At 41.7% G+C, this 24,107-nt stretch overlaps 1 protein-coding gene across 6 annotated transcripts in view; it reads left to right on the top strand.

The window, feature by feature from the left end:
• Positions 1-24,107, top strand: part of PLPPR1 (phospholipid phosphatase related 1) — a 121,795-nt gene that overhangs the window by 89,717 nt on the left and 7,971 nt on the right. For 5 of the 6 annotated variants that reach the window (XM_079332060.1, XM_079332056.1, XM_079332059.1 and 2 more), the window contains 3 exons: positions 1,147-1,335; positions 12,603-12,735; positions 21,380-21,630. In XM_079332060.1, the coding sequence (XP_079188186.1) occupies positions 1,147-1,335; positions 12,603-12,735; positions 21,380-21,630 (573 nt within the window). The remainder of the gene's footprint in view (positions 1-1,146; positions 1,336-12,602; positions 12,736-21,379; positions 21,631-24,107) is intronic. The other variant, XM_079332061.1, reaches the window with a different exon arrangement.

Below are 24,107 nucleotides of genomic sequence, written 5' to 3'. Positions count from 1 at the left end.
AGGAACATCTTCCACTAGACCAGGTTGATCAAAGCCCAGTCCAACCTGACCTTGAGTACTTCCAAAGATGGGGTATTCATCACCTCTCTGGGAAGTCTGTGCCATTTTTTTACTACCTTCATTGTAAAATACATTATCCTCATACCTAATCTGGATCAACTATCTTTTAGTTTTAAAACCATTACCCCTAAAAAAACCCCCAGTTATAAGTCAATATTACTATTTTTGTCTTGGGTGAGAACTGTGATACGGGATTTTCTTTGCAGAGTGGCAGAGGGAGAACAAGAATTAGTAAATCTGCTTGTTTTCATGAGGTGAGTTTAGGGACTCCTTTGGTGAGGTGGTTGTGACATGTTGCTGAAATAGTGTGGGAAGCTGATGCTGTGGATATATACAAAAAATGCTAAGCTTCCACCAACGCATTTAGGAGCCATACAATAAGGAAAGAGAGACCAGAAAGGCTCATTGCAGTTCATATCTGTGATATAAATGCAGCTTCAGACTCAAGCCAGTTTTTTTCAGAAGTGGCTGTGGTGGAGTGAGTAAGTCAGGCAGTGCACCGAAATCCCCACAGGTTGCTTGGAGATTTCTGAGTAGATTTCTTAAGCATTACTCCTAAGAAGCAGCTCCAGGGAAAGGTGAGTGGTCAGAGAGAAGTCTTCCTCTGGATGCTTCTTCATCTGGTACACAGAGGGCTCATCTGAATTGGCACAACATGCATGTTCTCCAGCATGGGCTTGCAGCTGCGGTGGGGAAGCGTTTTGGCTTTAGCTTCCTCTAGGCTCTGCAGTAATCCTTTCCCACTCGCTGCCACTGAGCAGAGGTTTTAGCTGTGGCTGCTGCTGCCTCCTGCCACGTTGCCATCGATCCTGACACATGCCCCTTGGTGACACGGGCTGCCAAAGCTGCCGGCCCCCTGCGCAGACCCGCTCCTAATCTGAGACATTCATTAGTGTTTGCTAAAAGGTTTATGTAACAGATGTTGCAGAACAGAGGCACAGAAACACGCGCACACACCATTATGGCAGGGGTTGTCAGAGTGACGGTGGAGGGAGAATGGTCCACAGGACTGGAGTAGCTCGCAGGCACAGCTGCATCTGTTCAAAAAGCAACTAATGCCTTTCTGTGACTATGCTTTATTTCCAGCTCGTCATCATGGCTGGGACTGTTCTGCTTGCCTACTACTTCGAGTACACCAACACTTTTCAGGTGCATATCCAAGGTTTCTTCTGTCAGGATGGCAATTTGATGAAGCCGTATCCTGGGACAGAGGACGAGAGCTTCATTTCACCACTCGTGCTGTACTGTGTGCTGGCTTCAACTCCCACAGCGATTGTGAGTACCAGGAATTACTTGACATCCCTGTGACCACTTCGTAAATAATAACAATAAATAGTCCTGTGATATCTTTGTCCCCTCACCTCTCTGTTCAGCTGTAATTGATTTGCACTTAGCCAGATCTCTGTTTTGCCTCAGCCTAATGTGATCTTCATCAGTTATCTCCAGAAGTAATTATTCTGAGGTAATCACAGTGCAAGACTGAGGGTCAGAGCTTGTTAAGCCTTTTATAATAGCTTTCTTACTTCACTCATTAGTTGTGAATTTCCTGGGCTCCAGAGAGACTGTAATGCAAAGGTTATGTATTATTGGAAATAAGAAAACAGGATAAAGCTGAAGTAAAATCCAGGTCAGATGTGCAGTATATCAAGGATTATTTCCTGCTATATTAAAGGCACTGTTGAATGGCCTTAAAAGGCTTAGATGAGGAAAAGGGTGCTAAATACAAAGAAAAATATGATTGCTATTTCCTTTTTGTTTATAATCTCTTTGTATTTGACAGTCACTTAGCTTTTTTTTTACTTGATTTTCTTCACTATTCAGCCAGTAAACTGCAATGTAGCTGTTCTATGCAGATGAAAATACTCAATTAGCTGAGTCCATACAATGCCAAACAATTTATTGCAGTCACTGTTTAGGAGAGCTTCAGCCATTTTCTGTTTTCCACACAGAAAGTTGCGTATTTCACCAATAGTCCAATTGCTGAATTTGCAATTACATTGGTAAATTCTTTTAAGATTGTGTTTATGGATTTAGTTTCATTTCTCTCTATTTTTTCCCTGTTAGTATTAATTTCTTATATTAATTTTGGTTTTCATGCCTTTGAAAAGTTAATTAAAACTGTAACTGACATATTTACTCTTAAATTGTGAGTGCTTCACCATAACCTATTTTAAGCTTTGTTCTGCAGTAATTTTAGTGCATCAAATCATGTTCTTGTCACAGAATGTGGTAAGTGTGAAAGGGATCTGCAGAACAGGCTATAGGTTTTGGTACAGGACCCTTTCTGAAAATAACCAGATGTTTTGAAGAGGATTACATCATGAGTTTATAAAAAACATCTGCAGTAACAGAGTTATTTTGGGTGTTGGATCTTGTTGCATGTCAAGGCTTTCATTTTACTTTTTAGGTTATTTGAAAATGGAAAAAAAAAGCCCAAAACAAAAAGCAAACCTCCACATTTTGGAACACCCCCATCAGCATAGTGCCAATGTTCAGGGACATAGCTTTCACAGCTGCTTTTTGTAAAAGTAGATGGAGAGTCATGACTATGCCTTGATTCCAGAGCAATGGCATTAATGGGGGTTTTGTCCATTGATTACTGATACAATATTGGGTAAGGAGTGTTGCTCTTTATTCGGATCTTCTCTTTAAATTCTTGCTCTACCAAAGTTTGGTGTTAAAACCTTCCAAGTTTTGCTTCACTGGATCAGCATTTCTTTGCTTTTTAGTAACCCAAGAAGCTTTTCCTAATTACTATTCTTTACGAAAAGCTTGACTTGGCAGTGCTGGGTTAGTGGTCAGACTTCACAATATTAAAGCCTTTTTCCAATGTGAGCAGCTCTGCGATTCTATGGAGAGTGTTTTATTTGTAGTTTCCATAGCCTGTGTTAAACACAAAGAATGAAAAGCTATAGTAAATGGCAGGTAAGGTTGTTGGGTGCTGAAGAGACCCTCATCTTAGTGCTGTGTGGAACTGGCCTGTGTGAACTAACCCATCCAATGCAGGCTGTGTAGGAATGCTAGCCTGGGTCCATCAGGACAGCCATCACCCTGGGTGAATGGATCCAGGGTGGGTGTAAGTGGTAAACTCTGCTTTGTGGGCTGTGCTGTACTGCTACACTGGATACATTCCTCCAGACAGAGAAGACATGGTCAGAGTCAGCACAGGGCTTTTGTACCTTGGTTAGCACCAGTGATCTCTAGGTACAAGCTCAAGGAGCCAGCAGGCCAAACTTCCCTGGCAAAACATTTTTATTTCCATTTTTAATGTAGTCTTTATTAATGCATTGTTTAGTCAATTTTTTAATCAGTTGTATCATTGTGTTGTATTATTAATACATAATTCAATTATTTAATGTCTTATTGCTTAATACCAGGTTAATCTTCAGCCAGGGCATATGTCAGAGATATGTTTTTCTGTGCTCCTGACTGGTACTCATCACAAAATCTTTATAGGAGTAATTTCACTTTATTTCTCATTCCCATCTTTTCCTCAGGGACTTTCTCTTTGCACAGTTATTTTCACCCTTTACTTCAGTTTGTAGCTGACCTGCAGACCGAATTTTGGCAATGGGCATCAATAAAAAGCTTATAAATGAGACAAAAAGAGAGCTCAGATTCTCCCTAAATTCTGTTTTGCACTTCTCTGCTCATTAGTCCACTCAGAGTGTGAGTGTACTCAGCTGTCATCCTGTGCCCAAATGGGTGCTGCCTCTCACTTAGCCTGTCCACAGCCCAGCAAGAGATACTTGATCCAGTTGAATGTTCCAGGGATTTCAGTGCAAGGAGCAAGTGCAGCCATTTCTGTTTAGCCTGTGACAATTTGTACTCATTAAAAAGCCCTCCAAAAACCTCCACACACAAACAAAAGAACCCATACAACCGTGCATCGTGGGAGGGAGCACTGTGTGCATTCACTGTCAAAATTAAGTTGCAGCTTCATTTCCCACACTTTGCTCTCAGGAAGAATCACCAGCATTATGCAGCTCCACCACAAAGACATGGCTTAAGTCAAAGGTAATGGTAGCCCCTCCTTACAATTAGTTCTTTTCCTCTGCATTATGCTTACTGTTTCACTTCCTAATGGCAAAATGATCGACTTGGCAAATGGCTGGTTTGGTGCAGCAGCAAACCTGATCTGGCTACCTTGACATCACCACTGTCCTGACACCTCATGAGAGGAGTGATTACTGGTGGAACCCAGCAGCAACAAGGTACTAATTCATAACACTGTCTAAAAGGACCATGAAAGTTTCAGTGGAAGCTTCTATCCCCTCTCCTAGGGATCTGTACAAGCTCTCTCAACTGAGACATATGCAGCATTAAGTGCAGTCCTGTGTGCCTAGGTCTGGGAAGGACTCAAAGCCATGGTTTCAGCACAGCTCTGAGGTGTTACAGTGCTTGCAAGCCAAGAGGGAACATCTTTGTGAACCTAATGGAATATCTTTGTGTCTGTCATCTGGCTGCGACAGTGGGCATGGGGAAAACGAATGCATGTGTTTTATTTCTGAGAGCACTTTGCAGACATGCTGCTGTGGGTTGGTACCACTGTATCTACTTTTCCCTGCAATTTCAGTGGCAAAAGAAATATGACTGGCCTGTTTTTATGCAATTTTATTTTTTGTTTTTGAAACATTTCCCTAAATGTATTCCGGGATGACTCCACCGTATTCATCAGTGTCTCTAAAGACTAGCTTTCCCTATTACAAGGTTACTGCAAAGCAGCCAATTCCCCAGCTGGTACTAAACAATCCTTCCAGAGTTCAGCACTGCTGCCTGCTCTGCTCCAGCCAATATAATTTATCTATCCATCCAAGAGAAGCAGAGAGGCTTAGAAATAAAGCCAGCTCACTGAAATGAATACTGAACAGTGGCAGAAATCTTCAAGGGCACTGTTCTCACTGTTCTTCATTGCCTTAAGGTGAATCGAAGGTGCCACTACCATTTTCACACAAACCAGTTTCTTTCCTTTTGTTTCCAGGTTGGAACAGATTCCTGCATGTAGTCTGTTAACAATCCAGTGCTGTTTATTTGTGCAAAGGAATATTTTCAGATAATGTTGGAATCAGTCAAACCAAACCAGTCTGATTAGGAATTAGAAGCTGAATTACAGTGTTGATCTGAAGCAGGAGGAAAATGTTCCTACTTCTCTCTACAATCTGCACTTACCTCTCAAACTTCAGAAACATCATTCTTCTAGATGATTCTCCCATTCTGTCTTGATTCCTTGGCTTTGACTTTGCACAGCCATGTTACTACACTGATTTATTTCTGTAAGGGAAGCCAGGGAATGATTTCCTGTGGCTGATTCCCCTGTGGCTGCTCAGCACCAGATGCCAGGAAAACAAAGGATGTCGGACGCAGTTCAGAGCCCTGTTGCAGCAGCTCCTTTCCAGCTTCTTGAGGCAGGAATCACCAGGCTTTGCAGGTGGTGTTGCTGCCAGGAGGCACAACCTGCTCTGCCCCAGCCTCCTGCCCACCCCACTTCACCCCTGTAGTGGCACAGCAGCCTGTGTCCTCTGCCGGCAGTGACCTGCCTCCTTCTTCTGGAGTCTTGCAGGGCTCAGATCCTGAGCTGGTCAATGAGGAGTACAAAGGGGTGAGCCAAAGGTGTCCTGTCTAAGTGTTTGTATTCTGCTATTTGCACACCATTCTGGAAGAATAAAAATATACATTTTGTCTGGTACAACATTTTCAGGCACTTCTGTTGACTGTCTCCTGGACCCTGTGGTGGTTCTAGCCACATACCAGTCTTTGAGGAAAATGCAGGCCTGTGGGAAATGTGTTCTCTTTATTATTTTAACAAAACAAATTTCAACAAAATTTGGGGGTTTGTGTGTTTTCTTCAGTTATTTTAGACAGTTTTACCACAGTGTATTAGGTTTTTGAGCACAACACTGAGACAGTTTCAGGTTTCGAATAGGCTAGAATATAAATTGTGGATTTCAGCCCTTTTGACTTGAAATATAGAAAAAAGGAACAAAAAAACAAAGCAGTTTTCTTGTTCTGGAAAAGTACTTACAACTGTTCTTTGCAATTGTTTTCATTCAACAACAGCAACCACCCACTCCAAAATAGAATGAGGTGACTAATTGAATGCAGATTAAATAATTGAGTTTGCATACTTAGAAAATTAGAAGTGGGCCTGCAACATTCAGCTGAAGACTGTTTCATTACCTTGTGTAGTTTTGCAGAATATTGATTCCTTGGCTCTGAGAACACCTGTCTAGGGTGTGTGGGCAAAGAGAGTGTCTGAGGGAGCTCTCAGCTGGTTCCTGTCCTCAGGGATATCAGTGATAGTAATCTTATCAGGGAAAACCTCAGGGCCCTGTCTGTGGATCACAGCAGAAATCCTCTGTCATGGGGAGGGTGTTGAGGCAGACCTCAGCCACCCCTTGCCTTCTAAGGTGCCTTTTCTCAATATAAGTGCTGCTAAGTGTTTGCCACCTGGGTTTGACCGTGGAGTGTCTCAGCTGCACAGTGTCAGTACTGGGTAGCAGTACTGAGGGTAGCAGTTAGAATGGCAGATCAGTATTCCTCAGGTGCTAAGGCTAAATGTGAGAGAGATCTAAGGACTTCAGGAATTCACAGCAGAAAGTGGAAGTCAGTATAAGCCATGTTCTTAGTGGGAACTGTGGAGAGGAGGGAAACAGACTGTTGAGATCATGAGAGGCAATCTTGCAAGGGACACCAGCTTCAAAAAATAAAATGGATTAAAAATTAGGCAAACTTTAACAAAGAGGGTAAGCCAGCACTGAAACAGAGGCTGTGGGATCTCTGTCCTTGAAGACATGAGCTCCCTTGGAGAGCCTTGAGAACATGCCTCCTCTCCTGGCTGCAGCTGTTCTGATACAAACCTCAGAGACACGTCAGTGCAAAAGGGCAGAACTGCTTTTGGCCCAGCTCAAGCCAGTGCTGACAAAACACCCTCTGGAACATTTTGTAAAGGTCACCTTTTGGTGAAGAGTCCTACTTCTCCCAGGGAGAGTGTGTAGAGTCATGCTGAAGCTGGCTGACTGACGTTGAGAGCCCCACAACCTCATCTGCCGCTGTTCTCTTTTTTTGAGTGCTCTGCATGCAGATTGTCTCACACACAGTTCCTTCCTCATATCCACTCCTCCCCTTGGCTGCTGTTGGAATGCTGGACACCTGATTAATTTGATTCTTTCTGTTTGTGACATTGAAAGTGCAGCTCCATGCATCTTTGCACAGGATTTGGGAAATGTCATATGGCTTGCTTCCCAGAACTGACACTAACAATGTCCCCAGATCCAAATTCAATTTTGTTTGCTGCAGAGATTTTTGTGTGTTATAGCATGTCCCTGAGTGGGGTTTCAGTGCAGACAGTGGTGTGTGACTGTGTCACAAGGTTGCTGTTAAGAGCAAACAAGGTGAAGGATTTAAAAGCTCACAGAAATCAGAATAATGTTAATTTAATATCTAGGAAAGACAGGTTGTGTCTGCACTTCACATAATTCTCCCAGTATAGGAACTCCATTGTCTTGCTGTGATGGGAAGTTACATTACTTTTTTGGGAAAAGCAGCAGAAGGAACTATCACAGAGAGACAGACATGAGGTAGTGCCAAACTGTGGGCATGGTCATGCATCCTGCATTTCCACTATGCACCTTGGCTGGTGCCTCTTTATCCGTGTGGAATTGCAGGCAAAATTAAAACAGTGGGAACTTCCACACAAACCCAGTGTTCAGTGAAAAAACTGCAAAACTAGTTTTTTCACATTTGTCACAAGTGAGTAAAGTAAGTGAGTGAGTGAGTGAGTGTGTGTTAGTGTGTGAATGTGTGTATATGTAAGGGAGACAGGAGGGCTGTAAGTGTCACCAAAACTTCAGGAAAAACAAAAACTCTCCAACAACATTTTTAGTGTTAGAGAATTGAGGTTTTACTTTATTTCTGGCCAGGATGTGCAAAAGAAATAATTGCATCCTCAGGTAGCCCGGGTGTGCAGAGAAAATCATTCTGTGACATGCATAGTTTACCGGATTTTTCACAACATTTATTCAGTCAAAACACATGGATATTCATTGGTTCCAAGTTAGTCTAGTTCTTAGTATTTGTTTTCCTATTGCTTACAGACATCATCACCTCTAATTCTAATCAGGTCCTCATTCTTCTCTCTCCTTTCCCAGCCAGGGGTGTTGTTTGGAGTTGATAGTCTATTCATGGTCCTTGATGGCCGCTGATGCCTTTTGTATCTTCTGTGCTGCTCCAGTTGAGATGTTAAGCTCATCAGACCTTCACCTGGTGGAACAATGCCCTGGAAAGAAACTTTTAATTCTCTTCCACTGGGCGAAGGCGAACATAGGTTGGACTTGATGATATCAAAGGTCTTTTCCAACCTAGTTAATTTTCTGATTCTGTGAAAACTTACTGAAATTATAAAATAAAATAAATTATGTTTAGGATGTTTTCCAGCATGAGGGTGGAGCCTCTGCTAGCAGCAGTGGGAGGATGTCAGGGCAGATCCCTTTAGAGAGGTGAGGTGAGCAGCTGGAGTTGCAGTGAATCTGTAGTGGGTTTTCAAAGGGAAGAAAACAGAGGTGAGACTGGGACAACGTGACTGGAGCACTGGAGGAACGAGGTTGTGGCACTCTTGCACAGGAGTTTGAAGAAACATGACCAAGGAGAAGTATTTTGGCTGCTGGGGAAGTAAGCAAAAGCATTGCAGGGAGATGAAGAAGGGATGCCTCAGCTTTCCTACAGCACTTGAACTGAGGTATGAGGACAATGTCCTGAATAAGAAAAACAGATAAAAGGAACAAAAAATGGGCCCATCCATGGCTGTCAGCACCATCAATAATTTTACACTTGTAAATTTATTACAACTCTTTAAGGTGGCTCTTTTTGCCCCGTTGCACAATTACCACAGGAGGACATCTCCAAGGTGCCACTGTTTTGTAATGTCCTCTTGGTTGTACAACAGACACATTCCTAGTAGTTAATTTTATTTCATCCTACAGAAACAAGTCTTCTTGATGTTTACATCCTTTTTTTTTCATATTTTAAAATATTTTTTTATTTTATTTTTTTTAAACAAAGATGTGTAAATGATCCTTTTTGTGAGCTTATCAGAAAGTGCTATAGGAAGAAAAAAAGATTCCATGTCCCTTTAAAAGCAACAGTTCCATTATTTTGTTGATTAAATTGATAATTAAATTTACGAGCTGTTGGTAATCTGTACAGGAGTGCAGGGAGTATCAGGTGCTAATGCTGTGCTGACAACTTGAAAGGGGAAGATGAGACATTTCACTGTCTGAAAATGTCAGCTCAAGGACTATCATGGATAAAAGACTGTTGAAGAGGAAAATGGACAGATAATTTTATCATCTGCTGGGTCAGGATGAGCCAGGAAATAAGTAAAGCGTGTGCAGCATAAGGCTTTGAGAGCTGAACATTGTGGAGCAAGTATTTGGTGACACTGTCAGTAATGGGAAAGCAGAGAAAATTGAAGAAATTTTCTCACTAGAGAGGTTGAAATCAGTAGAGGAAATATGACTGCTGGGTGGATACTTCTAATTTGTACTGGGGTTTGGGTCATCCTTTTATTTTTGCCTGCTAGTAATAGGAAATAGAATGTGAGCAAGAGTTCTCACACAGTATGTCCTCAGAGTGTGGATGAGATGCTCTTGCATTTAGGAAACTGAGAACAGAAACAAATGCAGGGCACTACCTTTGCTTCCCTATTACCTATGCTGTGCCAGTCTGCAGATCACTTGTGCTTTCAATCCTGTGCAATTCTGGCATTTCATTTCTAATTAAGCCAGTATGATACAGAAGTTCATTAACATTGCATTGTTTTCCCAAACATAAATAAAAGCAGTTTACTTATGGGTTTTTTTTTCCACCCATATTTAGACACAGAGTCTATATTTAGAGATCAACTACAGAACTGATTTGTACCCATTCCTAGAGTGCTGATTCTGCTTTGGCAGGAGCTGAGGTACTCAGTAGTGCTGGTGATTGATTCTGGGAGGCCAGCTGGAGAACTTGGCTGGATGTGGACTCTGCTCATGCAGCATCATCAGGGTTTAAATCTTGAGAATCAGTGGAATTGCTTGATTTCAGAAATGCCTGGAGAAAAAAATAAAACAAGTTCTTTGAGAGCTATTCATATCACATTCAACTGCATACAGACAGATTAGCTTTCAGAATCAGGTGTCTAACTGCCCATTGAATTTTTAGGAAACAGCAAGACTGACTTTCTAGACAGCCCATATTAAGCATACAAGAAAAAAAATTTCAGCAACTAAATTCAGTGCCAGACATGGCATGACAAGAGTGATCCACTTAGTTGAATCACTTTGTATCTCCACACAAACATGGCTTTGTCGCCTTATACCTAAACTCTGCACTTAACTGAAGGCAGTATTCATTTTTAAAAATCAAATTTTGAACTGTTACGCTGTAGAAAATCTGGGATAATTCTGCTTAAATCTGTGGGACGGAATTGAACAGATTTACAGCCTAGCAAAATTTACTCCTGAGTCTAAGTGGAACTAATCTATGCATATGGGCTTTGCTAGGAGTTCGCCAGACAGCTAGATTTATAGAAACAAAGGTGGGAATTGAAGCAGGAAAATACTCTGTTAACTTCTGATGTAAAGAAACTTTAAAGATGAATGTATTGTTACAGGAGGACTGTTAGTATGTTTTATACCTAAGTCTCTTGGATTTGAAAAGTTTAGGATATTTTAAGTCACATAGCCCCTGGGTTCATAGAGTAGAATTCCCAGAGGGTGTGAATTGTCTCTCAGTGTGTATGTACAGCCCTGGGCAGAGAGAGAGCCAAAGCAGTAATTCAAACTTCTGAACATCATCATAATTCAAATAATAAGCAGTTTGAAACAGAGTGTCACTTTCAAACTGCCTTAGTGCAGATGGTCTTTTTCTTAATTCCCAGTCCCATCGTTAGTGAGCTGAGCTTATTGAACTGCTTGCCAATTCTGTTAAGAGCAGATGGAGCGAAACGGGATAAATGCTGTATTTCAGTGGAGCTCCCATGCATCAGCTCCCCTCCAGATGCCATTATTGACATGCATTTTACAGCTCTACATCTCTTGCCATCAGCGGGCAGAATTACAAAGAGGTTGAGCATACTTGGCTTGAATGTCAATAATCAATAAGGATGCTCATCTGGCTTAATAAGGATAAATTGTTGCCCTTGAAACAACCCACCATTCCAGCAGTCAGAGTGAACTAAGATGACTTCCTTGACATTTATACTAAGTCTGGGTGTTTGTGTCACCCTGTGTATGTGTACGCAAACACTTCTGTTATGCATTTCCTTGACTGTTCTCTAATAATCCCTCTTGTGTATGTCCTGTAATAATGTATTAAATTAATAATTTTGAGTGCTCTCCTTTAAAAGCCCACTCTTCCACCCCTGGTGTTTCTTGGTTTTGTTTTTTTTTTTATATTAAAGACTTTAATTACAAACTCTGTCTTTGTGAAAGGGTCCCAGTTTCCCTTTCTAAAGCCTGCTAATAGAATATGATGTGTGGTATTTTTAGAAGTTCCTGCTGTATGTGGACTGTCATTGCCTCTAAAGCCTGTGATTAAATCCTGCCCAGCTTTAGTGAGGGTAGATAGGGCTCAGTGTAGCAGAACTAAATTAGTTCTAAGCACTTAAGAAATAATGATCCTACTCCTATGGGAAGCAGCTATTGCATTTATAGAAAGTGTGAATGTTCAGATCATATAAAAATATGTAATACATAAGCACATCTAGCATCACAATCGGTAGTTCTGTGTAGACTTCATTTTTGATAATAGAACATTTAGTCAAATACTGCTTTTTTTCACAGGGTTTTAATAACAACAATCCTTGGTTATTACCAACATTTCTGGTCTGTTAATTCCAACAGTCCTTGGTTGGCTCCATGGCCATCCAGCTATCAATGTTTGATTACCCCTTTATCTTCCGGGAATTGAGAGGTCTAAAAGGATCTCACTTTGAGCCCTTGTTTAGAAGGTCACAATAGAGAGGGCTTTAGATATGGTAATCTTCCACCCTGGGCACAATTCAAGTTGGTAGCTTTTTTGGAATGTTCAACAACAAAAAAAATTATTTCACTTGGATTGTTATTCAGACAAGAAAAACAAATTTCCAAGGCTGTTCGTGATAAAGCAGGTGCTCATTAGATAGCAGATTTCCTGGGAATGGACAGTGTTTCTGATATGCTCAACGGGCGCTTAGTCCAGGTACAGCTCATCAAGGACAAGGCTCATTAATGAGCATTTCTCAGCTCACAGTGCAGCCAGCAGAGGGGGAGAGATGCACCACCACAATCCACCCCATGGGTGCAGTCAGCTCTCTGGGTCTCTGCCCCACTGGGTGCAGGAATGATCCCTCTCCAGGGTGGGAGCTGGGTGTGTCTCAGTAATGCTGAGCCCCACAGTGCAGGTGCAGTGTCCCCAAAACACACGGCTTTGTAGCACTGTCTATGGGCTGGAAGTAGTCACCCATGTTTCAGTGTTTGCTCATGTAATTTTTAATGTCCTGTTTCTTTCCCTTTCCTTGGCAGATTTTCATTGGTGAGATATCCATGTATTTTATAAAGTCAACCCGAGAAACCCTCATTGTTCAAGAGAAAACTATTTTGACTGGAGAGTGCTGTTACCTGAACCCACTGCTTCGAAGAATAATCCGTTTTATAGGTAAGCATCCTGTGCACAGAAGGCTTGGACCCTGCTTGCACCAAACCAGGACAAAACACCCTTACAAAGTACATCACAAAATTAATTAAGCTGTGAAATCTTTACAGGCATCTTCCACCTTAGAGGGATAGTCCCCTCAGGATTTCCAAGGTAACTTTCAAAATTTGCCGTATCATGCTGGCTGGAGCTGGTTTAGATCATATTCTGCTGAGCTTAATGCCTTTTTGAGACTCCTAAATAAAGGTTAAACCAATCAAATCCTTATATGAATAAATCCATCATTGCTAGTTTATGTGAGCTACCCATTTTAGTTACAAATTTGTCCTCACCAGCTCATCTAGCTGGCATTTTTCTTTTCAGCTCTCATTTTAACATCCATAGTTCTGTCATATAACGTTTAGCTGAGCACAGCGTAAAAAAGCCAGACCTCACTTTAAAATATTATTATTATTATTTTCATTGTATTTGCTTTTTCTTAGAGCTTTCATTGAGTTAATTGCTGAGAAATGGAGTTCTGTCATTAAACCATTTGGAGGTTGCTTTATATGGTGCTTGCAAACTGCTTTACCTTCTTCACACTGTTGATGAGTCCCAAGTTCATGCATGGGATGGGATGTGTGGCTGATGGCATGAGCCAGTGGCTCCTCAGATGGCTTCCCACTGGCCAGGAGGGGCTTTGCCCAAAGAGCATCACAGCACTGCCCTCCTTGTACACGCTGGAGAAGTGAAGCACCCTCCCACACTCCTCTGACAGAGAGCAGAGCCCCAGTTCAGAGTCTGACTTGGAACTGGCAGTGGGGAGGAAAAAGCTGAAAGCATCTGGAGGCACGTCTTCCCTGTCACTGCTGAATTTGTGAGCTTTACCTGGAATGAGAATGTCTGCTGTGGCTGTGGCAAGTGTTGTGTTGCTTCCATGGAGCACATATCTGGCTGCAGGGAGGGGTGCTTCCCCAGAGCACACAGTTGAAGGCCATACCCTGTGCTAGCATATTCATCAGCAGTAAATACACGCTGCAAAGGAGGAGTAACCAAGGTATTCCTTCTCCTTCAGCTCTCTCTGTGCCTCCTGCTTTATGCATGGAAGGTAGGGAGTGAAATGTGCCTTCTGCCACCACGGAGCTGGAAGCAAACCACATGTGCTTTGTTACTCAGTGTGCTGCTGGTGGGAGCAAAAAGACACAAGAAATGCAGTTGAAAGTAAAGCACTCACATAACCCCCAGGATAGACAGCAAACTGCCATTAAGAGAGAAGCAAGATAACAATGTCCTCTGGGCCACTCTGGGCTTTTTGACTGTTTCAGCACATTTGGCATGTTGCAAAATCCCAAACATACTCTTGTGGTCATGGAGGTTAAGTACTTCTTCAGTGTGTTTTCTTGCAGTTGACTTTATTCTTAAACATTCTTGCTGTCATTTCTCCTCTGTGGAGGTAGCAATGATACAGTGGACTCTCATAGTGCAGTAGCACATCAACTGTGCTAGGGAAATGAATCTTGGCTTTGCACCTATGTTTATTATTCTGAGAAAAATGAAGTTAATACTATTAGAAAAGGCTTGTAGTCTTTGCCTTGTAAAAAACTGCACTATGTGCTTGTTTTCTTCCGAAACATTTTCACTGCCTCTGCAGTGAAAGAGAAGTAGAATTTGCTGGATGAAATAATTAATGAAAGGATCTGAAGATAACTACATGTTTTTCATTTTGCATTTCACCTGTGTTTTGAAAACATGGCATGGACTGAATAGCTGTAACCTGTGCCTGGATGATCCAGAGAAGTTAGATGATCCATATAGCTGCCTGCTCCAAAATGAAGCTTCCCAATTGCTTGTCTCTGCAAAGACAGCCTGGTTGCTTGCACATGGATTTCTCTGTATGTGCCTTCTCTTGATAAACGTTAGGGCCAAAAGTTACAGAGCTGATCAGCTAAGTTCTCTTGCAAGTAAATTCTCTTCCCTAGCAAGCAGTTTGGCTTGTTGCAAAAAGGTCTGCTGCCATTTTAGTTTTGGTACCCACATATTTGAGCAAGTCTTACTGAATACCTGCAAAAAGCAGTTACTTAACTCTTGGAAAATTGCCTTGTAAGGCATTGCAGTATATACTATTCAAAAAGATGAGAAAAATCCTGTCGTGTGTCTAGGTTCTCATGTGTCAGGAAAAATGAACACTGCTATCTGACCTGCAAGGCACATCATGGAGATGCTTTTGAGAGTTGCTGGTTCCAAATTTTATGAGGGCAAAGAGACTTTTTCTCCCCCCCAACTTTGTAATGGAAATTGCTGGGAAGAGACAGGATTTTAAGAATTGTAGGCTAAATGTGCTTTCCACAAAAAAAAAGCAGAAAGCTATAGATACTTCCCTGAATGTTCATTTGTATTTTGCAAAGAGATGCAAAAAGGGAAACTTCAAGCTGTCTTTTGGTCCAGTGAAGGACAAGGACCCTTGTAAGGAGTTAAGTATCTCCATTGGATCTTTGGGGTTTGGTTGCTGGATTTGAGCTTTTCTGCTCTTACTTTTCTTTCATATATACAGAATAAAGGACTTTTTTGCTCTATGAAAGTAGAGCAAAACAAAAAAACCTACAGCTTTTCTGGAGTGCTAACAAAGCACCATGTTTCTTTTCTGCTATTTTCCTATCTTGTTTACTGTACTCTCTGTTGATTTCCTCCCTGTTTTCCTCAAGGTCTCAGCACACATCTGTTTCTAAGAGCCCGAGTTTAGTCATGACTCTGAATGTTGAGCTTTGCGTTAAATCTCTCCCAAATTCTTTGTCTACTTGAAGCAGAACCACAATTTCTTCTTGCTTCCTGGCCCAGACAAGCATCCTTCATGCCGATAGGCATTTATGTTTGTGGCAAAAGACTGCCTCTCACCTTGCTGCAGTGTATATCAAGTCCTGTATTTCAGCCTAGACTGGTGAAACCTGCTATGTTCCCTAAATTTAGAAAACCACTTTCTTTATCAGTGAAAAAAAGCTGGCTTAGCTTGGAAACATAAGACTTTGATGTATGCTTCAATTTGTTCCATCTTCCTCTTTATCTTTTACAGTTGTTTTACAGATTTTTTTTTTAAAATATTCTGAGGTCAAACTAGTGGTGTGCAATTTCTTCAGAATAGTTTTTTTAATATATTGTTGCTGTACTGCTTTGCTTTAAGCACATCTTCTCTCCTCTCCCTACCTTTCCCAACAGTTCTGTCATCAATTTCTGGTGCTTGCTGTCCATGTGCTGAACCTTTGAGAAACTAATCTGTAAGGATGACTGTTTCCTGGGCCTCTGCCTCTTCTTTCTATCTCTCAACTTGAGCATACACTGCTTTTTGTATTCATTCTGTCTTGTAATTTCACATTCAGCTCTTTGTTAACCTTGCATTTGCTTCTGTGTTCTACTTAATCCTTTGTGTTGCAAATAGAGATTATAAAATATTTTAGTGAATGGTTTCAGTCAAGGTTTTAGTCTTTTTATGTACAGCTGCTATCACACCCCCAGGATCAGGGATTCAGACCTCCCTGACCCTGTCTGGCAGGGTGACTATGGTATGTATTGTGTTGCATTTCATTATATTCAGTTTCTAATCCATGTGATTAAGTTGTCTACCTGCAAAGCCCTGGTAAGATGCAAGTAGCCCCTTTCTAGTTCAGATATCTAGAAATTCAGCATGCTTCATCAGCTTGTTACCAGTGGCTTTGACTTCAGATGCACATAATTTGCTGTTAACAAATGGTGCAGGTCAGCTTCTGTTGACAGCTTAATCTAAAGCATGGTGACACTTCACAGTGGGCAGCTAAATAATTAAATTTGGGCTTTATTTCAGCAAATTAAGACTTTAGTTCAGCAAATAAAGGCTTACAAGATTTATACACACATTGGGTTTACTGTAGTAGGATAGATATACCCCAGAGCTCTGTCAATTCCCTGAGCAGCTGCATGAGACAGCTTCCCTGACCTTGTCCTGTCTGCCTGCATCTGAAGTTCACTGTGGAACAGTGCATCTTCTGTTATTAACTGACTGCCTTTCCATAGTGCTCAAGCTATATTTGGGGTGTTTCCTGGAACCTAAATTGCTGCAGCAGCTTGAACTAGTGCAGATGTTTTCACTGGAGAACCTCCACAGTGAGGAACTGCTCTCTGTGCTGGGGACAAATCAGCCCTTACTGTTCTTTGATGCCAGGCTCTGAGATGGCAGCTGCCCCCATGAAAACTGGTGGTTGTGAAAGCAGTGAGGAAAGAGGATACTCTGTGCATCTTCCAGGAGGAGTCTTGAGCCTCCAGAGTGCTTTTGCACTGAGAACTGAATTTCTTCTGGCATGGTCAGACCATGTGTCTTCTTTCTTATATCTGGGGAGAACAGTATCCAGGCAGGACACACACAGGTGAAGCAGGCAGACTCAGGAGGCAGTAGATCCCTGCAGTAGTGAGCTTTGTGGGGTCTTCAGTGAAAGGTCAAAGCTAATCTTAGGATGAGGTTATGAGTGCTCAGAAGCTTGATGTTGAGCCTGTTCCTGATGCCAGGGCAACAGGACAATATATTTCCCTGCAACCTCCATCTCTGCCACTGTAAAATGGATTAATGATACAGGACTCTTTTTAACACACTCCCTAAGATGTAGTGAGGAAGGGTAGTTGAGCAGAGTTTGAGTCACAGGACTATGAATGTGTGACTTTATTGGATGCACAGGATTCTTACAGCAGAACATTCAGAGATAGGCTGAGGATCATCATTCCCATAGAGTCCTGAGTCCTTCCAGGGACACTCTCCCATGAAACTGTAATCTTCCTTGAAAAACTGAAGGGTGGGAAAGGGGGTTATGTGACTATGAATGTGCATGTGAAATAGGAATATTTTCCAAGCAAGTTAGGTTGAGAGTCACAAATTCAGAGAATTGACTGGGACAGAGAGAAGTACCTAAATAAATACCCTTAACAGAAAACATTATGATATTCTACTGAAGAGCCCAGCTTCTGAAGTCTCATGAGCTCTTCAGTGCATTGTTTCTTCTGTCACTTTACTTAAGGGTTTCATCATTTTTCCTTAATATAACCTTCTACTTCCTGGTTCTTATTTCCACAAACTGGCTTCTCACTTGTATCTTCCCAATGTCTTTTCAGCTGCTCTTCTACAAGTCCCAAGGTGGATTTTGTTGATTTTTGTTGTGGTGGTGATTTGGTAGTTTGTTTGTTGGGTTTTTTTTCCAAATCAATGGCATTTTAAATGCCTCTAATAGTGAGAGTTTCCACAGAGTCAACAAGTGGCTGCAGTGACTGATATTACATGGAGTCAGGGTGGAAGAAGAGAACTAGAACATGAATTGCAGGGAGGACAGAGGGTTGTACTGAGGCTACAGTGAGTGAGAAGTGCTGTATTCTTCTTCGGGGCTTCTTTTTCTTCTGTTAGAAAAAGCAGCAGAGCTGGAGGTGGCAACACTGATGAACAGCCACACAAGGAGTTTGATAGGAGACAGAACATGAGAATAGGGTGTGGGTAAGAGCCCAGAAGCTAGGGGTTCATGGAGGACATTTTGGCAGTCATTCAGAGGGATGTGTAAGTGATGAAATTAAAAATTAAGCATTCAAAACTAAAAGTGCTAAATATTTAGACTTTTCTGCCAAGGCAAGTGTTAGTTCAGGTGAGGTGACACTAGAAAGTCAAGCTTCACTTTGTCCTCAGCATTTTTCAACAGGACTTTCCTTGGTTGTTCTTTTTTTGGCTTGAATGTTTGCTTTGTCTACGGTCTTTCTCACTGGAGGTAAAGATATGTTAAAATCTGATCTCTGTAGAGCAGTTGAGAGAGTAGGAGGGAGTACAGCCTTATATCTGGTCTAAGCTAATATCTCTCCCACTTACGTGCTCCTTGCTGTTTTGTCTTCCAGGCACCTCTTTATGGCTGCTCCTGAGACACACAGTTGAGAGTAGTCAGGAGTGTGAAGTCAGGAGGCCTTTCCAGACACAGCCTCTGCTTCTTCTTTAAGGCCTCTTTTTGCAGCCAGACTATGTGACATGGGTGGCTGAGGGGAAATAGTGGCTTTATGTAATTGCAGTTAACCTTTATTCTTTCTGCTAGTGAGCAGCTGTAGCTCTGCCTCCCCGTGTGGCTTGCACTGTTCCCATCTTTTCTCAGCATATGCCAAGTTCTGCACTAGAGTTCATTCCCATGTTTTCTGACCCAGAGTGAGCACACTGAAATAAAAGATGGCAACACTCCCAATTACACCTGAGTATCAAAGTCTGGAAGAGGCACATATTCTCCCATTCTCTCCCTCTGACATTGTATCACAGACGTGCGCTGTGTGACTCCGAAGAGCTGGGGCTACTTGCCCTTCCCATGAAGCCTTTCAGAGCAATTTGTCTGCCTCTAAAAAGCTGGCAATCACATCACTGCATTTTTGTGCTCTGGTCAGTGAGTTTAGCTGCTGTAGGTCATTGAACAAATCCATTGAAGAGATGGATTCCTGAGGTATAAAAACCATCAGGAGATTGTCCAGCACTGCCCAGGCACACTGGCATTGCAGCCTTTAAATCAATTACAGCCAACCCTTGCTCCATGTCTCCAGAGAGGAGAGGCTCAATCAGCCTGTGAGGGTCACACCCCTGCCAGCCAGATTCATTGTGCACAGAGCAGAGCTTGGCAGAGCTGTGAGAGAACTGCAGCAGCCAGAATGCACCACAGTCAGAATGTGATAAAGGCTTCAACTGTGGCTTGCTCTGCTCTTCTCCAGATTACTGCAGGCCTCAGCAACCGTGCTTTGGCCAGCACTTTCTGTGCTACCAAATATTAAGAAAATGCAGGTGTTAAAACTTCTTTCCTTAATGGAGAGAAGTACCTTTGTATATATGCACTTCCTAGAGATGAAAATAGTTTTGTGTAGCTTGTGAGCTTTTCCTAAAATATGATGGTTCTTGGCTTGTACTTACACGATAAAGAGCATGAGCCAGACTGCCTGACACTTACATTTCCTCGAATTATTGTAAAGGCTGGGTGGTAATCCTCACTGCACTCTCTGTAATTTGCACTGCACATCAGAAAATTGCTATTTAAAAGCATGCTGTGCCAAAAAAAAAAAAATCAACAGGGTGCTGTATATAAAACTAGGTTCATCTCTGTTATAACTTCAGTTGTTTCACCGGGCTGAAAAGATACCCTTCTGCCTTTTCCCTTTGAACTTGCTTGTGCATTAATTAATATAGGTGAGAAGTTCCTAATGGCTGTGGAAAACCATGGATTTGAAATACTACCAGAGAGATAAAGGAGCACTCTCTGTGCTCTCTCCTTTTAAACTTAGCAAGATAAATGGGAGGAAAACAATCACACCATTGAAAAGACAGGGGCCATTCCTGCAGCCTAAAGCCAGAGGAAGGCAGCCTCCTTCTTTGGCCACCGCTGGCTTTTTAAATCCATGATCAAATACCAGGTCATTAATAATAAATAAAAATAAACACACATGAAGTACAGTAATGCATTCAACCTCCAGAATCATCTTACTGCATGATGCCCCTTGCTGACCTTTGGGAAGGATGGTGAGGAGGAGCAGCTTTGCAGTCCTGCAGCCCCTCCAGGCTGTTTCCCAAGGGAAGAGCTCTTCCCATCAGTACCCCACCAGGGATCTGTACCACAGTGACACCAAACATGATTCTGACCAACTGACACAAGCCCCACTCAACACTTGTACAACAAATCCATTTTAGTTATGGTTTTATTTTATGTTACTGTCAGTACATGCTGCATTATTTTGAGTCCATCATATTTTTTATGTTTCAGAGTAGAGCAGCCCATTAATCTGTTTTTTTTTTAACTCGGTGTAGATAAGCAGAGATGTTACAATCATGGTGGTGCCAACTCTTTAGATTTTATCACAGCTTTCCTAAGATTATATTCTTGCAGCTCCAGCTCTTAGTCATATTTAAAAACGTAACAATCTCAGTTAATTTATAATATAATGACTTTTGCTTACAGAGCTACAGAAGGGAGAAAGCAAAACTCATGACCCTCAATATTCCTACATCAGAAGTCAGGATTTATTTTTTCCATGTTTTTGTGAGGCTTTAATCAATCAACCTTAGTGATGAGAAGGGGAAGAGGAGAGCTAATTTAATCTTTTAGAACACTTGGGTTTGGTGATTTTGCAAACCTGCTCTTCTGTACCTTTGGTATGTAGGCATTACATGCATCTGAAAGATCCTCATATGTTCATAGGAGCTATAGCAGGTATTGATAACACTCAAGGGGAGTCAGTGAAGGATGTGACAACTGCAGTATTGATCAAGAGGTGCTTCACAGCCCTGGAAAAGGTCCTGCTTTCAAGTGAAAGGATGTGCTCCTGGTGACATTAGCTGAGTTGCAGCTGTCTTCCAGAGCAAAGCATTCCAAAAGTACATGCTGAGTATTGCTAGGGCAGAATTTTAAATCCTCAACATCAAGGTGGAAAATAGTCAAAATCCAAAAGGTACTTAATCGTAGGTGGTTATGTTAGATAAGAGAAGTATTGTATCTCACCACTACACTACTCTTTCAGGTTCAGAGATCCCAGTTTTTGGTCACAAATTTGTTTAAAGTACATTATACTACTCTCACTATGTCTCTCCCTCTCAGATATAGTGATATTTTTTCCTAAACCTGTTTGAATAATCACTCTCTATAACCTTTCCTCACAGGAGTGTTTGCATTTGGACTTTTTGCCACTGACATCTTTGTAAACGCTGGCCAGGTTGTGACTGGGAACTTGGCTCCCTACTTCCTGACTGTGTGCAAACCCAACTACACTGGAAACGACTGTCGGGCCCACCACCAGTTCATCAACAATGGCAACATCTGCACGGGGGATGTGGAGGTGATTGAGAATGCCAGGAGGTCCTTTCCATCCAAACATGCTGCTTTGAGCATCTATTCAGCATTATATGCTACGGTGGGTGCCAGTGATGACTGCTCACTTGCATTAGAGGTTTCTCGTGTGCATCTAGATGGGGTGGTTTTCTTACAATGGATTTTTGGACACAAAGAGGGTTGTTTTAGGGGGAGCTTTTTTCTTTATCAGTAGGGGAAGATCCCCTTTTTCTCCATTTTGCCAGTACTGGTACAAGCAAATGAAATATTCATTGCTTTTGAGGCACTGCATGCAGAGGCATGAGGTCCTAAACTTGTCTTTGCTGTTGATTTTCTCATTCAGTCTTCTCCCTGCCTCTGTCTCATGAGCATTAAAATGAAGCTGATCCTTAAACAGGTCTTGGGTCACTTTGTTTGTACACAGACAAAGTGTTGTTTAACATTTAAAATGCAAATTGTGCCCTTTCAGTGCAGGTCTGAACTTAGGTTGAATTTTGCTTCCCTTGTTTAGGACCTGAACTCAACATTGCAAGGAGGGTTCTAATAAAACTGAGTGCCAGAATTTTGTTGTTACCACAGAGAAATGTACCCCAGCTGACACACTAACAGGGTGATGCTGCCATGCAGTCAGGAGGGAAATTACAAAGTCTGATGAAACACATCAACGGCTCCTTTGTGTTCTCTGGCTAAAGTTTCTGTGATTCTTGAAAATTGATCCAAGAATTAAAGTTATTTAAGCGGGGGCATTTACTGAGTATGTTGCCCTGTGCTCTTGATAGCAGATGAATGAAATACCATATTATTACTTTTTAAATGAAGAGTCCACCCACTGCTGTTTCAATATCCATCTGTTTGCACTGAATGTTGTATGAATAGATAGAGAAATAAACTGTAACTCCTTTGATCAGGATTTGCTGGGAACTGTTTGGAAAGCCTGTAACATTTTGTGCACATTATTTCTGAACAATGGGCAGCCATGAGTGAAATACAGCTCACAATATACTCAACATGGTTGTAGCAGCTATTTGCACCATTATAAACTCTTAAGTGGAAGTTTCAGCGTCAGGCTTAGTCCTGGTTCTGCCTCAGCTAATTACCTCCTTCCATGGACTTTACCTGCCCAGTCTCCTTTGTTTCCTAGGAAGAGAAATTTTCTATAACAGGCTGACTTCTACAGCTGAAGGGTAACATTGTTTTTCCTTCCTGAGCCTACGCCCCAAGTAGTTCAGTGCTTCTGAGCTCTAGTTTTCCAGGAGTATCTGCTATGGTCCTGCACTTGTCACATAGGAAGATGTCAGATGGAGCCAGGATATGGAACTCCTTCTGAACCACAAGGTCATATGAAATTTTTCCCTTAAAGCATTTCATTCCACAGTCCAATTTCAGCTCAGTTCTCTACCTGAAGTCACCTTCTAGAACTCAAAAAGTTGCCTCTTTTCTTTGTCTGTCAGCTGGGAATAACATGAACATTACACAAGAAATGGATTTCTCATATCCTGCTTTGCTTAGTAACTGTGCTGTGCACAATTCTTTGAGAAGTCTCTTGCTGATTCTAATATGCATTATAATGTGCTTTACTGAACATAAAACACAGGTTATTTGCTTAGTATTAGCTGTTTTTTGCATAAAGCTGAAGAACTGAGCCATGGAGCAAGAAAAATAGAACAGGTACAACATGAGGAGGCTGGAGAACGGAACCAGCACAGACATGGTTCTCATTTTCTAAATGTCTTACAAGATCTGGGAATCTCTTCCTTTCACTGAACCTGAAGTACCCTGTATAGATGTCTCTGTACTAACTTTTTCATTAATCTGCTACTGAAAACACTCTTACTGTGACTGGTTTGGCTTTGTGGTTTTTTGGTGTTTGTTTTTGTTTTTTTATAATCTCAGGTTTATATTCAATCAACTAGACTTTTCTTTGTCACCTTCTAAAGAAGCTGAGGAGAACCTAAAGCATCACTTCTGTGATCTCTGCAGGTAGAAATGAATCTTGTATGCCTAAAGTAGGGTAAAGAGAAATGGCCTTGCAGCCCTGTCTTCCATACTTACAAAAAATAATGTCATCTAGAGAAATTTATCAGTCTCTCAGAATGATCCCAGGAAGAGATGGAAGCCACTGTACCTAGTGCAAGCTGCTGTGCACTCACATGAATTTAAGTTCCTCTTCCAAGGAAAAATAAATTGTTAGAAAAAGAGATTACCATTCCTGGTTCCATCAGCATGAATCCAGCTGATGGGATGTCAGTCTTGGTTTCAGCATTGATCCACCTGCTTTGGCCCAGCCCATAACCTGTCCAAGGTCCTGGGGGCACTGCTTTTTCATGGGCAGGTTTCTTCACCTCAAATATGGGTTTCTTACTTTGTCTAAATTTATTATCATGTGCAGTTCATTCTTCCAGTCTTTCTGGAAATGGGTGGAGGGCTTCAGGGGTCTTGGGTAGTTTTAATCCCACACTAGCATAGTCTGTGCCCATTTCCTGTGCTGTGTAGTAGTTGTTTGTCACAGAAAAATGCACTATCTCTGCCCCCCCTTGTCACAGAAAAATGCACTATCTC

This window comes from Erithacus rubecula, assembly GCF_903797595.1.
Source record: "Erithacus rubecula genome assembly, contig: scaffold_143_arrow_ctg1, whole genome shotgun sequence".
Lineage (NCBI taxonomy): Eukaryota > Metazoa > Chordata > Aves > Passeriformes > Muscicapidae > Erithacus > Erithacus rubecula.
The sequence above is the reverse complement of the archived record's forward strand: the minus strand, read 5'-3'. Positions and strand labels throughout refer to the sequence as shown.